The 15,758-nt window shown below is 41.8% G+C and overlaps 1 protein-coding gene across 1 annotated transcript in view; it reads right to left on the minus strand.

Moving 5' to 3' along the window:
• DHTKD1 (dehydrogenase E1 and transketolase domain containing 1) overlaps positions 1-15,758 on the minus strand; it is a gene marked incomplete at its 5' end in the record, with an annotated part of 97,080 nt that overhangs the window by 4,461 nt on the left and 76,861 nt on the right. The window contains 3 exon segments of the mRNA XM_014588392.2: positions 2,164-2,333; positions 2,854-2,936; positions 7,473-7,637. Coding sequence (XP_014443878.1) covers positions 2,164-2,333; positions 2,854-2,936; positions 7,473-7,637 — 418 coding nt within the window.

Below are 15,758 nucleotides of genomic sequence, written 5' to 3' on the forward strand. Positions count from 1 at the left end.
GGACAAGAAGGACGACACCTGAAGAGCCTGAAGAGCTGAAACACTGCACAGTCTCCAGACGACCCTGAAGATCCTGAAGAGCTGACACTGCATCGTCTCCAGACGAACTGGGAGACCTGAAGAGCTGTAACACTACATCGTCTCCGGACGACCCTGAAGAGCTGTGATACCGCGTCGTCTCCGTGCTGCTCACAGTAGACGATGCGACCCTTAAGAGCTGTGACACTGCGTCGTCTCTGTGCTGTACCGTGCTGCCCACAATAAACAGACGACACTGTCGTCTCCGTGCTGTAACACTACGCTGCTTGCCCCGGCTCTCACTCCTTCACTCAGGAAACCTGTTCGGCTGTCCCCCCGGGTCGGGACATTCCCTTGTGTATACACAAGTGTGCACACATGACATGTAAGTATACATATATACTGGGCCAATGGTATATAGGTCTATGTTTTTCTTTTTTTTTTAATTATTTTTTTTCTTTAGGTCTATGTTTTTCTATGCAAAAATGCATCATGGCTTTTCCGACAACCCAGTATATCCAATTTCAATTAATATATGCCTTTCCAATGTGGCATAGATACAAAGACTTGTTGCTTGTCTTTTTTCTGGCAAATACATAGTCATATATCTACCACCACAATCATGATATCGAATAATTGTGTCAACCCTCAAATTTCTCATCATGTCCTTTACAGTCTACCCCTAATCACTAGCAACCATCAACCTTTCCTCTATTCCTTCAGTTTTGCCTTTTCCAGAACGTTGTATAAATGAGATCATACAGTATATAGCTTTGGGGTCTGGCTTCCGTGAGTTAGTAAAATACATTTTGATTCATCTATGTTGTCGTGTACAACAATAGTTCGCTGTTTTTCACTGTTGAGCAGTCTGATCTTGTACAGATGTGCCACAAATTATTTATTCATTCACCATCTGAGGGACATTTTGGTTGTTTCCAGTTTGGGGAAATCATGAATAAAGTTGCTGTAAACATTGGCATACATATTTTTCTGTTAACCTGTTTTAATTTCTCTTGGGTAAATACCTAGAAGTGGGATTGCTGGTGAGTTAATGTTAACTTTCTAAGAAGCTCTTTTCCATAGTGGCCATACCAGTCTGCATTCCCACCAGCAGCGAGTGTTTCAGTTTCTCTGCATTCTCATCACCACTTGATATCAGTAGTTTGCCATTTTTTTTTTAAAGAATTACTTATTTTATTCATTCAGTCAATCATTCTCACTTGACCGGAGAAAGACAGACACACAGAGAGAAGGAAAAATGAGAAAGCAAGCCACCAGGTCTGGGCCACCTGGGAGTGTCCAGCACCTTAACTACCAAGCTATCTGCTGGCCCCAAGCAGTTTGTCATTTAGTTCTAATTTTAGCCATTCTAGTGGCTATTTAGCCATATCTCATTTTAGCTTAATTTTTAATTTCCCTTATCACTAATAATATTGAGCATTTCTTCATGTGCTCATTTACCATCTAGTTCTTTGGAGAAGTGCCTATTGGAAGTTTTTGCACATTTTGGAAAATTAGATTATTTTCTTGCTGTTGTTTTTTTTTTTTTTTTTTTTTTTTTTTTTTTTTTTTTTTTTTTTTTTTTTTTTGGAGATGTTTTTGCTATAGGGCACATGCATTCACCAGAAAGACAGAGAGAACTAGAACTAGACTCCCACGTAGTTGACGGTGGTTCGCATCCCGGACCCGGCGGCTTAAAACTCATGCCGGGTGCGTGTGCGTGTGTGCTCAAGATCCCGAGAGGAGAATGGAGGAGAAGAGATTGCAGCATGGCCATCCCCACTGGGGGGGTGATTTCTCACTTTCTGTCTCTCTGTCTTTCTGTGTCTGTCTGGCGAGTGCACGCGCCCTATAGCAAAAACCTCTAAAAACAAAAAATTATACTGGTTTTCTCATAGATGGTAGTATATCACTGATAAGGCCAAATTCCAAGAAATTAGTTGTTTTAAATGAGAGAAGCAAAAACTGAAAGACATCAAGAGAAACATAGACACTGTCACTAGTGGTTTGCTTTTTCGTATCCTCAGATCCCATAAGATTTCATTTTCTGTTAACTCACATGGCTCCATTGCCTCATCTAGAATAGTTTAAGTAAGTTTCAGGTATTTGAAATCCAAAGACCCCCTAACAAGACCAACCCTTTACCTTTAACATGTTTGTATTTGCTCATCTCTTGCTGCAAAGAATCCAAGGGGAAAGGGCAGAGCTCCTCTATTCGGATGATGGCAAAATTATGCTTCTTAGCTCCCAGAGATTCTCTTTGCTTCAATAGGGCATAGAAATGTTTTCCAGAGCAGAAAACGAGTGTCTTAACACTGTTGGGAAGGAAATAGGGAAGATATCTTTTAAAGTAAGATTTGTATCAGAAGAAGGAAGAGACATAGACTGAAACGCCTCCCCAGTGAAGCAGTGGGGCATCCATGGCAGGGTTCAGTCACATAGTAAGCCCTAGCAACCCTTCATTCCTCCACACATACCAACTCCTGTCCCACTGACTTAAAGAGTTTTTATCAAGACTGAGGAGACTTTGATCATTTTGAGTTCTTTGACCTGAACTAATTTTCCCACTAATTAAAATTCTAGGCCAGTCATGGTGGTGCAACTGTGGTGCAAAGCTCGTTAATATTGAAGCCACATGAGAAGGTCTCAAGTTTGCATGCTGAGGTTTCCCTGTACATGCTGGGTGAAGATGTGCCCAGGATCAGGTCTGGTTGGGGATGCAAGTGGGTCAAGGTGTAAATACCCTGTTGGGGATTTCTACCTCTTATGTAAGAAATAAATAAACTTTAAAAATTCTACCACACAGTATGAAAAGAGAGATATACATCAAATTACTTTTTGGGCTCCACCGTTGAATCACCAATGACTGGTTTGAATGTTGTTCCTGGTGCCATTTCTTGAAGCGTTGACACAGCTGCCTAAGAGGGAGAAAGAGTCACATATCTAGTCAAACAGTAGAAAAGAGCAGAAGCTTTTACTTATAAAGGATATTTACTAAAATACAGTATTGAGGTTGGCAGGTGGCATGGTGGTTAGAAGTGCTGGATTCCCATATGGTCAACCACAGTTCAAGTCCCAGATCTGATGGCTTACTTTCTCACTTTCTCTCTCTCTCTCATGTCTCTCTGGTCAAATGAACTAAAGTTAAATAATTATTTTTTTAAAATCTTGTTCAAAAAAAAAGTGTCAAGAATTCTAGCCTAACATTGCAAGTAACCACATGTACTAATAAACACAGCATCCTTTCTAGAAAAATATCAGTTCTGTACTTTTCTTTTCTTTTTTTCTTTTTTTGGAGAGGTTTTTGCTATAGGGCGTGTGCGTTCACCAGACAGACAGAGAGAGAAGGAGAGACAGAAGGCGAGAAATCACCCCAGGGGAGATGGTCACGCCGCAATCCCTTCTCCTCCATTCTCCTCTCGGGATCTTGGGCACGCACGCACACACGCCTGGCATGAGTTCTAAGCTCCCGGGTCCAGGACACGAACTGTGGTCGACTACGTGGGAGTCCAGCGACATAGCCATTACGCTAACTGCTGGTTCCCATAGTTCTGTACTTTTCAAAGTAGACTTATTTCTCTGAAGTTATAGATTGCCTTTTGTCTAATGCCACAATTTTTAAATTTTATTTATTTTATTTTATTTAGAGAGCATTTTGCTATAGGATACATGCACTCACCAGAGAGACAGAAACAAAGACAGAGACAGAGAGAAAGTGAGAAATCACCACCCCTCCCAGGAGGGACAGCCATGCTGTAATCCCTTCTCTTCTATTCTTCCCTTGGGATTTTGGGCACACACACACACACACACACACACACACACACACACAGTTGCCTGGTTTTCAAGCTGCTGGGTCTGGGACTTAAACTGAGGTTGACCAGTCACATAGTAGGCCCTAGTAACCCTTCATTCCTCCACACATACCAACTCCTGTCCCACTGACTTAAAGAGTTTTTATCAAGACAGCGGAGATTTTGGTCATTTTGGGTTCTTTGACCTGAACTAATTTTCCTACTAATTAAAATTCCAGGCCAGTCATGGTGGTGCAACTGTGGTGCAAAGCTCCTTGATGTTGAAACCACATGAGAAGGTCTCAAGTTTGCATGCTGAGGTCTCCCTGTACATGAAGATGTGCCCAGGATCAGGTCTGGTTGGGGATGCAAGTGGGTCAAGGTGTAAATACCCTGGAACTGGTGGCTTGCTTTCTCACTTTCCCTATCTCTCTCTCTCTCTGTCTTTCTCTGATCAAAAAGGAAAATGACAATAAAGTTAAAATAAAGTAATTCTTTAGGAAAAAAAAAAAAAACATGCTGTTGGTCATATAGGATCCAGCTGCCTTAACCACCAAGCCATGGGATGGCCCCACACTCAGTATTCAGGTGAGCTGGAAATTGAACATGTGGTCTCAGCCTGCCAGGCCTGCCAAGCTGCAGTATCAATTGGTGTGGACTACTGTGGCTGGGCCTGCTTTTAGTTTGTTTTTTGTTGTTGTTTTTTTTTAACTGTAATTTATAGATGAAACCTGTCTGATCACGCCCAGCATGGTAACACACATATTAGCATACTGATCTGAAGTACTAGAAGTCACATGACTCACCACAGGGTTGGATCCTGAGTTAACCCAAAATGCAGTGGGTGAATGCACCCAATATCCGGACTAGCTGGAGTACTGGGTCAAAAGGATCACAGTGTGACGAGACCCTGTTGGTGGTACCTGTCTCTTACTCATTCAAGAAAAATAAGATAAATAAACTTCAGCAAAAGCAAACAAACACAAACTATCCATTCAGCACAACTAGAAACAATATGTCTACATCTCTATGATGAAAGAGATATAACTAATTATCTCAATTAAAATAAATACTCGTTGCAAAGACAATAGAGCAGATCGCTTATGAAGTCAGGGCTAGGGATTCTTTTTCCTATCATCTAGTTAATGTCCCTATATTTTCAACCCAAATGGGCAAATGACATTCTGATCAGACCAGTATGGAGCAGCCATATCGATAGTAGGCTATGTGCAGCCTAAAAAACGAGTATTAAACATCCAGCTGGTCTTATTACTAAGTAACGTGAGAAAGGCCACCTTTCTCCATTCTGAGCCATGGCCCTGTTTCAGCCTTTACTTCCTAGGGTAAGAAGGGAAAGGAGCTGGAGTTCAGAGTTGGTGGGAAGCAGGAAGGCATTTGGGTACCACCTGACAAACAACAGATAGCCCTGAGTCATGTTTCCATATGGTAAATCATCTCCAAGCAGGCCATGGAAAGAAAGGATTGACTCATATTTGATTAAACCAATAATTCAGTATTTGGAAAGAAATCAAAATGCAGTAACTGTCATGCTTCTTTTCTTTTTTTTTTTTTAAAGAATTATTTTACTTAACTTTATTTATTTATTTAGTTAGTTAGTTTGACCAGAGAAGGACAGAGTGAGAGTGAGAGAGAAAGAGAGAGAGAGAGAGAGAGAAGTTCTGGACCTCGAACCGTAGTCAGCCATGTGGGAGGCCCAGCGTCCTTAACCACCACGCCACCCACCGGCCCCAAACTTATTTTCGATTAGTAAAAGGACTTACATATTTAAGTAAGATATATGAAGGCCTTCCTTACTGGAAGAGTTATACATAAAACTTGGGGAGAGAGGTGGAATATTAGAGCTGGGATAAGATCTCTTATTCTCAGTTTCAAACCGTAAAAGAATTTGTTAGTAAAACACCTAATAGTTCACCCAATACTTAGTAATATTTCTATGTTATATTTAATATCATTATGCTTTTTTTCTTTAAGAGAGATTTTTGCCATAGGGTGCATGAGCTCACCAGAGAGATAGAAAGCGAGAAATCACCCCCCAGGGAGGATAGCCATGCTGCAGTCACTTCTCCTCCATTCTCCTCTCGGGATTCTGGGCACACACCTGCCTGGCGTGAGTTTTAGGTCACCAGTTTCTGGACCTGAACCAAGGTCAACTACATGCAAGTCCAGTGACGTAACCATTATGCCATTTGCTGGTCCCTTATTATGTCCTTTTATAGTTATGATTGAAGGAGTGAATGATGACCTTGGAGATACACTGAAAGTTCAGTCAGCCTATATGTATTTCTTAGAAATACACTACAGTGAGACCAGCAGGTGGCACAGGGGGTCAAGGCACTGGATTCCCACATGAATGACCACAGTTCAAGTCCTGGGCCTGGTGGCTTGCTTTCTCACTTTCGTTCTCTGTCTCTGTCTATCTCTCTCTGGAGAGCACGTGTGCCCTGTAGTAAATTTTAAAAAAAGATAGTAATAATGATAAATAAAATTAAATAATGCTTTAAAAATAAAAGAGTGGCCTGCAGATGACGTAGTGGTTATGTCACTGAACTCTAACGTGGCTGATCACTGTTTGAGTCCTGGATCTGGTGGCTTGAAACACACCAGACACGTATACATGCAAGCCCAAGATCCCAGGAGGAGAACAGAGGAGAAGGGATTGCAGTGCAGTCAACCCCCTGGGGAGGTGATTTCTCACTTTCCCGCTCACTCTCTCTCTCTCTCTCTCTGGCAAGCATATGTACCCTAAGGCAAAAACCTCTAAAGAAAATTAAATTTAAAAGAAAGAACTATATTACAGTAATTTTATATATAGACTTGGCCTCTTTAACACTACTGTTTCAAAACATCTGCCTCAAAAGAGCCCCATCAGGGCCAGCTGATGGCACGGTAGTTAAGGCAGCTGGATCCCACATGGCCAACTACATAGTTCAAGTCCCAGGCCCAGCAGCTTGCTTTCTATAGTTAAAATCCCTAACCCTAACCTGGCAGCTTGCTTTCTTACTTTCCCTCTCTCTTTCTCTCTCTGTCTCTCTCTGTTGAGTATGCCTGCCCTAGGACAAATTAAAATAATAATAATAAAATTGTTAAAAGATGATTTTTTCTAAAAAGTTATTTTTGCTGAGACTAGGATACCAGTGTGAAAATATCTCTCTCCCTGTCCTTCATTACAATGGAAACAGAAAGCTACCTAGATTTCCAATTATTCTAAAAAGGTTAAAAAAAGATAGAAGCAGTGGGACCAGCCGTTGGTATAATGGCTATGTTGCTGGACTCCCATGTAGTCGACTGTGGTTCAAATCCTGGACCTGGTGGCTTAAACTCATGCCGGGCACGTGTGCATGCATGCCCAAGATCCCAAGAGGAGAATGGAGGAGAAGGGATTGCAGCATGGCCATCCCCCGCCTTGGTGAGGGGTGATTTCTCCTACAAGTTAGAAATACAATTAAAGGGCCGGCAGGTGGTATGGTGGTTAAGGCACTAGATTCCTACCGGGCTGACTGCAGTTCAAGTCCCAGACCTGGTGGCTTGCTTCTTCATTTTCCCTCTCTCTCTCTGGTCAAATTTAAAATAATAATTATTATTATTATAGTTTTTAAAATAATGACAAAAGACTTATTAGTCAGTCTTTTCTATACTTACAGGAAGCCTGAGTAACATCTTGGGAGAAGCTATGATGAGGGGTTTTCTGAAGTTCCGGACCATTTGTCTTCTAAGCAAGTGGAAATACTGTGCAGGAGTGGTTGGGTGTGCCACAAACATGTTCACGGTGTCTCCATCCACCCCCTCTTCCACGCTGTCACACATCTGGGAAGGAAGCAGAGTGAAGAATGCTCAGAGCGTCTGTTTAAACATGATGACAACATGCAAGCCCCGGAGAAACACAAGGTCCTCCATTAGGAAGAGAAAGGCTATTTCTCTCCATTACAGAAAAGTAGCAGAGGTAAACTGACGACTTGGGATGTATTAGCCAGAGAAGAGTTCTGAGGGCTCTCTCAAGGGATTCAATTCTGTATAGCCTAAACATGGCTATTTCCAAAAACAGCTGAGGACTGGAATTACTTGGAGAGGACTTTCAAAAACTGTAAGTTCTAGTTACTGTGGGATTAATATGGTAGAATAAACACTATCAGAATCTCACTCTCCTAGTGGAAAAAGCAAAATTATAGTGTGGTGTTTGTGTGTGTGTGTGTGTGTGTGTCTTGAGACAAAAACAAAACCAAGCACAGATAACAAGCAAATTTGAAAAGCTGAGAGCAAGAAAGTGAAATCTCCCAAGATCTTGGTGGGATAGAAAGCGGAGGTGTGGGGGCCAGCAAATGGTGTAGCATTTACATTGCTGGACTCCCATGTGATTGACTGTGGTTCGAGTCCCAGACCCAGTAGCTTGAAACATGCTGGGCACATATGCATGCATGCCCAAGACCTCAGGAGAATGGAGGAGAAGGGATTGCAGCATGGCCATCCCCCCAGGTAGGTGATTTCTCACTTTCTCTCTCACTGTCTTTTGTCTGTCTGTCTCCAGTAAGTACACACACCCTAAGACAAAAACCTCTAAAAAAAAAAAAAAAAAAAGGAAAGAAAGCTGAGGTGTGGCTCCTAGCCCCCTTCCAGACAGTGTGGAAAGAAAAGAGAGTTGGCAAAAGTCCTGAAAATTCTTAAAATTCTTACTAATAGTCTCCAGAGGCAAGATCTAGAGTAGAGACCCCCACAGAACTCAACAAAGGCAAACAGGCACCCACAGAAGTGATATCTACCCCTGACAGGGAAGGTGTTGGGGTACAAGCCACTGTACAGGGTTAGTTATTCGATCTCAGAAGAGAACAGAACTGAGTAGGAAGACCCCTCCATCTAGCAGAGTTTTCCCCTCACACAGCCATCCTCAGGCACCCAATAGTTGCTGAATGAAGTAAATTGGCTATGTCGCTGGACTCCCACATGGTCGACCGTGGTTCGTGTCCCGGACCCAGTGGCTTAAAACCCACGCTGAGTGCATGTGCATGCGTGCCCAAGATCCCGAGAGGAGAATGGAGAAGGGATTGCAGCGTGGCCATCCCCCCTGGGGGGTGATTTCTCGCTTTCTGTCTCTCTGTCTCTCTGTCTGGCGAGCGCACACGTCCTATGGCAAAAACCTCTCAAAAAAAAAAAAATTGGTGCCATTAGGAAGAATGTTTAAGGGAATTCACCCATGCCTACCAGAGAACCTGAGTAACATCTTAGGAGAAGCAACAATGAACACCTAGAAGGTTTTTGAAGAGTTGCCCTATTTAAAAAAGAAAGGAAAGGAAATCTCAGAAGATCCTGATGGGATAAAAAGCTGAGATGAAAGATAAAATGAGCAGGTGGGGGTTCACAAGAAAATAAAATGGATACAAACATGGACATAAATAATGGAAAGAGACTTCCAGATGATGTATCACAGCAAAGTAAAAAATGTTCGGGAACCAGCAGTTAGCGTAATGGCTATGTTGCTGGACTCCCACGTAGTCGACCGCAGTTAGCGTCCCGGACCCAGTGGCTTAAAACTCATGCCGGGCGCGTGTGCGTGCATGCCCAAGATCCCGAGAGGAGACCGGAGGAGAAGGGATTGCGGCGTGACCATCCCCCCTGGGGGATGATTTCTCGCTTTCTGTCTCTCTGTCTCGATGTCTCTGTCTCTGTCTGGCGAGCGCACGCGCCCCATAGCAAAAACCTCTCAAAAAAAAATGTGAACAATTTAATAAATATTCAAAGAACCCCCAAAACTAGTGGGACCAGCAGTTAGCATAATGGCTATGTCGCTGAACTCCCATGTAGTCAATCGCAGTTCGTGTCCTGGATCCTGTGGCTTAAATTCATGCTGGGCGCGTGTGCGTGCATGCCCAAGATCCCGAGAGGAGAATGGAGGAGAAGGGATTGTGGTGTGGCCATCCCCCCGGGGGGGTGATTTCTCGCTTTCTGTCTCTCTGTCTCTGTCTTTCTGGCGAGCGCACTTGTCCTATAGCAAAAACCTCTCCCCCAGCCCCCCCAAAAAAACTAGTAGAACTATTAAAAACTGTGTATAATGTAATGTAATATTCAATGCTGAAGAAGATCAATGTGGGTATATCCTTGACTTGATTTGATTATTATACATGGTACACATACCTTAAAAAACCATGCTGTTAGGGCCAGCAGGTGGCATAGTGATTCATGTACTATTCTACATGGCTGACTATGATTCGAGTCCTGGACTCGGCAGCTTCAAACTTACGCCAGATGTGTGTGCGTGCATGCCAAAAATCCCAAGAGGAGAATGGAGAAGGGACTGCAGCACAGTCATCTTCCCCTGGGGGGTGATTTCAACAATTTCTCTGTCTCTCCAGTGAGCAATACACCCTATAGCAAAAATCTCTCTAAAGAAAAGGAAACCTCATACTATAGCCCACAAAGATATACATCAATTATATATAAACCAGAAATAATTAAAAAGTTAAATGGTGGGACCAGCAGATGGTGGAATGGTTATGTCACGGGACTCCCACATACTGGACCGTGGTTCAAGGTTCAGTCCCAGTGGCTTAAAAACTCACGCTGGGTATATGTGCATGCCTGCCCAAGATCCCAAGAAGAGAATGGAGGAAAAGGGATTGTGGCATGGCCATCACCCCGGGGGTGATTTCTCACTTTCTGTCTCTCTCCAGCAAGTGCACGTGGCCTATAGCAAAAATCTCTCTTAAAAAAAAAAAAAAAAAAAAGGCATAGCAACAATATATTGGGTTGCCGGAAAAGTCACGACACTTTTTTTTTAAGAATTATTTTATTTGGGAACCAGCAGTTAGCGTAATGGCTATGTCGCTGGACTCCCACGTAGTCGACTGCGGTTCGCGTCCTGGACCCAGTGGCTTAAAACTCACGCCGGGCGCGTGTGCGTGCATGCCCAAGATCCCGAGAGGAGAATGGAGGAGAAGGGATTGCGGCGTGACCATCCCCCCTGGGGGGTGATTTCTCGCTTTCTGTCTCTAATGTCTCTCTCTGTCTGTCTGGCGAGCGCACGTGCCCTATAGTGAAAATCTCTCCAAAAAAAAAAAAGAATTATTTTATTTAACTTTATTTATTTATTTATTTATTTTTAAAATTTCAACAAAGAGGGACAGAGAGAGAGAGAGAAAGCAAGTTGCCAGGTCTTAGACTTGAACCGCAGTTGACCATATGGGAGTCCAGCACCCTTAACCACCATGCTACCTGCCGGCCCTATTTTTTTCTATGTTTTTCTATGGAAAAATGTGTTATGACTTTTCTGATGATCAAATAAGTATCATCTAGCCAAATAACTTTTTATAAAAGGAGGTGAAGAAAGGGAAAGAAATATAATGTGCAAAGGAAGGACAGTTTTTTCTTCCCTTTTTTTTTTTTCTCAAGATGTTTGCCGTAGAGCACATGGGCTCACCAGAGAGAGACAAAGAGGGAAAGTGAGAAATCAACCCCCTGAGGGGGATGGCCATACCACAATCCCTTCTCCTCCATTCTCCCCTTGGGATTTAGACACACATATACCTGGCATTTTTTTAAGCCATCGGGTCCAGGACTGAACCAGAGTCAGCCATATGGGATCCATCACATTAAGCACCACACCACCTATGGGCCTAAAGCAGACAGTCTTAAAGAAAACAAAACAAAAGCAGATGATTAAAAAGTACAATGCTAAGACAGCAAAGTAAGAACCAAAATCTATCATAACAGACCTAATAAGCATGAAATGTCGAGAACAAAATAGACAGGACTAAAAATAAACGGTCAAACAAAGAGCTCAAAATAATCACATTAAATTCGATGAAATAAGTAAGCACTTACATAACAGAAAATGCTCTTCTAAGCACTTCACATATATTAATTCTTTTGCAGGGCTAAAAATAAAATTAGTGGTATAAACAAAGAGATTGAGATAATCACAGTGAAAGAGATGAAATGGTAGTAATAAAAGTGGTTTATATATAATGACTCCTTATGCCTCACAGCAATCCTATGATGATAATATTATGAAAATGGTCTTGGTAATTTTAATATATGTATAGATAATCCTTTCAAGACTGTGGCTTCTGAATTCCTTTAATTCATGTCCTCCAATAATTTTATCCTCTAACGTATCAACCCATTCCTGTGATGTCTTAGTCCATGCAGGCTGATATAACAAAATGCCTTAAGCAGGGTAATCTATCAATATAAAGAATAGAAATATATTTCTCATAGTCCTGGAGGCTGGAAATCCAAGATCAAGGCACCACTGGATTGGATGTTGGTCAGGACCCATTTCCTGGTTTATGGATGGTGCCTTCTCACTGTGTCCTCACACAGAAGACTACTGTAATCCCTTTTCCATTTCTCCATTCTTTCAGGATTTGGGGCACATGCCCATGCAAACACACCTGGCATGTTTTTCAAGCTGTAGAGTCTTGGCTTCAAATCACATGGCAAGCCACATGGCATCCAGCTCTCTTAACCCCTAGGCCCCAGGGTCAGATTTTCTTCACTAGCTTTCTTTCTTTCTTTCTTTTTTTTAAGAATTATTTTACTTAACTTTTGATTTATTTATTTTTAATTTCACCAAAGAGGAACAGAAAGAGAAAGAGAAAGTGAGAAAGCTAGCTGCCAGATCCATGACTCAAACCACAGTTGGCTATATGGACCCTTAACCACCACACAACTCCACCTGCCAGCCCTCTTTTTTTTTTTTTTTTTTTTTTTTTTGTTTTTTTTTTTTTTTTTTTTTTTAGAGAGAGATTTTTGCTATAGGGTGCGTGTGCTTGCCAGAGAAACAGAGAGAAACAGAAAACAAGAAATCACCCTCCGGGGGAGGATGGTCATGCTGCCATCCCTTCTCCATTCTCCTCTTGGGATTTTGGGCACGCATGCACATGTTCCCGGTGTGAGTTTAAAGCTGCTGGGTCCAGGACTTGAACCGTGGTCAAATACATGGGAGTCCAGCAATGTAACATGCCATCTGCTGGTCCCTTCTTCACTAGCTTTCTAAGACTTTCCTTCTACCTCATTACTCCTTCTTAGGTTTCATTTGCTCTTCTATGTAACCTCCTAAAGTCAGAACGTTCCAATGCTCAGTGCTTAGGTGATGTCTCTGCTCTATCTGTTCATTCCTGATGACTTTATCCACTTTATGACTATAAAGTCATCCACATGCTGATGACTCCCAAACTGTATCTCCTGCCTACTCATCTGCTATGTTTATTTGCAAGTTTTATATTTTACACATAGTTTTTAAATTTACCTTTCACTTATCTCTGTAATCTCGTTTTTTTAAGGTTTTTACCATAGAGCTCATGCATTCACCAGAGAGAGACAGAAACAGAGAGTAGAAAAGTGAGAAATCACTTCCTAGGGAGGATGGTCATGCTGCAATCACTGCTCCTCCATTCTCCTCCTGGATTTTGGGCATGCATGCACACACAAATACAGTGTGATTTTCAAGCCACTGGGTCTGGGACTCGAACCATGGTCACCTATGTGGGAGTGTGCAGCACCTTAACCACCACACCACCTGCTGGTCCCCAATGTAAACTCATTTGTATAAACATTTTCCTCTGTGTTATTTTTCTGTCAATGTAACTACTTGCCTTTATTGTTCTACCTATTAATCTATCTAATTATACATTTTATTAGCCCATATGTCAACTAATGATAAGCATGTTGAAGTACTTAGAATAGCAGGTACTGACATCTCCATTTACATTTTTTTTTTGAAAGAGAGATTTTTACTATATGACACATGTACTTGTGGAGAGACAGAGAGACAGAAAGCAAGATATCACCCCTGGGGGAGGATGCCCCCACCACAATCCCTTCTCCATTCTCCTCTCAGGATTTTGGGCACATATGCACATGCTCCTGGCGTGAATTTCAAGCCACTGGGTCTGGGCCTTGAGCTGCAGTCGACTGTGGGAGTACAGCAATGTAACCATTATACCGTCTGCTGGTCCCTACATTTTTTTTTTAATCATCAGAGGGCACATGCCCTGGCTAAAGAGAGAGTGAGAGAAAGTACCTCCTGATGGGGTGTGGTCACAATGCAATCCTGTTTCCTCTATTTTTCTCTCCCGTCAGAATTTGGAGCATACTTAGATGAAACTGGAATGCTTTATAAGCTGTAAGGGCCAGTATTCAAAATGCAGTCAGCCATGAGGGATCTGGCTAGCAATGCACAGTGCTTAACTACTGGGCTACAGGGTCAGTCCTCCATTTATGTTGAAATTAATCAAAAACTAAAATGGGTGGATTAATAAAGGGATGATGAATAGATATGTGATAAAAACAAGTAATAATAAATATTAATTGTGGAATCTAGGGGGTAGGCATATGAATGTTCTCTGTAACTTTTTCAACTTTTCTATATATTTGAAAGTTTTCATAATAAACTATAAGGAAGGAATGCACATACAAGGACATTTGTAAGATTTTTGCCAAATGATGACAATAGTTCATTTTGGGAGGAAATTTAAACTGCTTTAATGCTCATGAGTCATTTTATAAAAATACTATCATTCCTTAAAAAAAATGTTTTGGGACCAGCAGATGGCATAATGGTTACATGGCTGGACTCCCACAATATTGACTGCAGTTTGAGTCTTGGACTCAGAAGCTTAAACTCACACAGGGTACATGTGCATGTGTGCCCGAGAAACTGGGAGGAGAAAGGAGGAGAAGAGATTGTGGTGTGCCATCTCCCCGGGGGGGCGGGGGGGGTGATATTTTGCTTTCTGTCTATGTCTCTCTGGCAAGCATACGCACACTATAGCAAAATTCTCTATAAAAAAAAAAAAAAAGAAATGTTGTAAAGTAATAATATAGATTCCTAGGGCCCACTGCTGAGTGTAATCTGAGGTTGGTCCCTGTATCTGTGTCTCTGTTCATACAAAGTTCCCTAGGAGATTATGATGAACAACTTTGTATAGGGTCCACACTTATCTTGGTCACATGGGAACCACTTTAATTGCCATAAAAATCATGACACAGTCTGAGCATTCGTAATCCCCAGATCTGAAATCCAAAACATTCCAAATCTTTCTGAGCACCAAGATGATGGCACAAGTGGAAAATTCTATACTTGACCTCATGTGATGAGTCACAGTGGAAACACTGCAACACAAAAATACCATATAAAATTATCTTCAGGCTATGTGTATAAGGTGTACATGAAACAAAAAATCATATTTAGACTTGGCTCCCATTCCCAAGAGAGCTCATTATATATATGGAAATATTCCAAAATTTGAAAAAAATAATCCAAAATCCAAAACACTTCTGATCCTAAGTGGGTTTTTTTTATTTTTAAAGAGAGGTTTTTACTATAGGACGCATGCACTTGCCAGAGAGACAGAGAAAGTGAGAAAGTATCCCCCAGGGTCATTGGTCGTACCACAATCCCTTCTCCATTCTCCTCTTGGGATTTGGGGCACACACGCACACATGCCCAGCCCGAGTTCTAAGCCTCTGGGTCCAGGACTCAAACTTCAGTTAGCCAAGTGGGAGTCAACTGCCTTAATTACTATTCCACCTGCTGACCCTCTGATCCTAAGTATTTTAAATAAGGGATACCCAACCTGTATCCTAGGCATTAAGTTTCCATGGAAAACTGACAAGACATTAAATCTGTCTCATTCAGAAACCAGTCTTGGGGCCAGAAGGTGGCATGGTGGTTAAGGGTGCGGGACTCTCATATGGGTGACCGCAGTTTCAGTCCTGGACCTGGCAGCTTGTTTTCTCACTTTTTTTCTCTCTCTCTCACTGTGTCCTTCTCTGGTCAAATTAAAATAAATACATAAATAAATAAAGTTAAATAAAATCATTTTTTAAAAAACATAGTCTTATAATTTAAGGTTCACATTAAGGTCTCTTTAGGAGGTAGTTCTGTTTTGAAGCACCTAGGAAGCAGAAAAACATTTCTTGGAAATCTAGAAG

This window comes from Tupaia chinensis, unplaced genomic scaffold (assembly GCF_000334495.1).
Source record: "Tupaia chinensis unplaced genomic scaffold, TupChi_1.0 Scaffold000275_1, whole genome shotgun sequence".
Taxonomy (NCBI): Eukaryota; Metazoa; Chordata; class Mammalia; order Scandentia; family Tupaiidae; genus Tupaia; species Tupaia belangeri.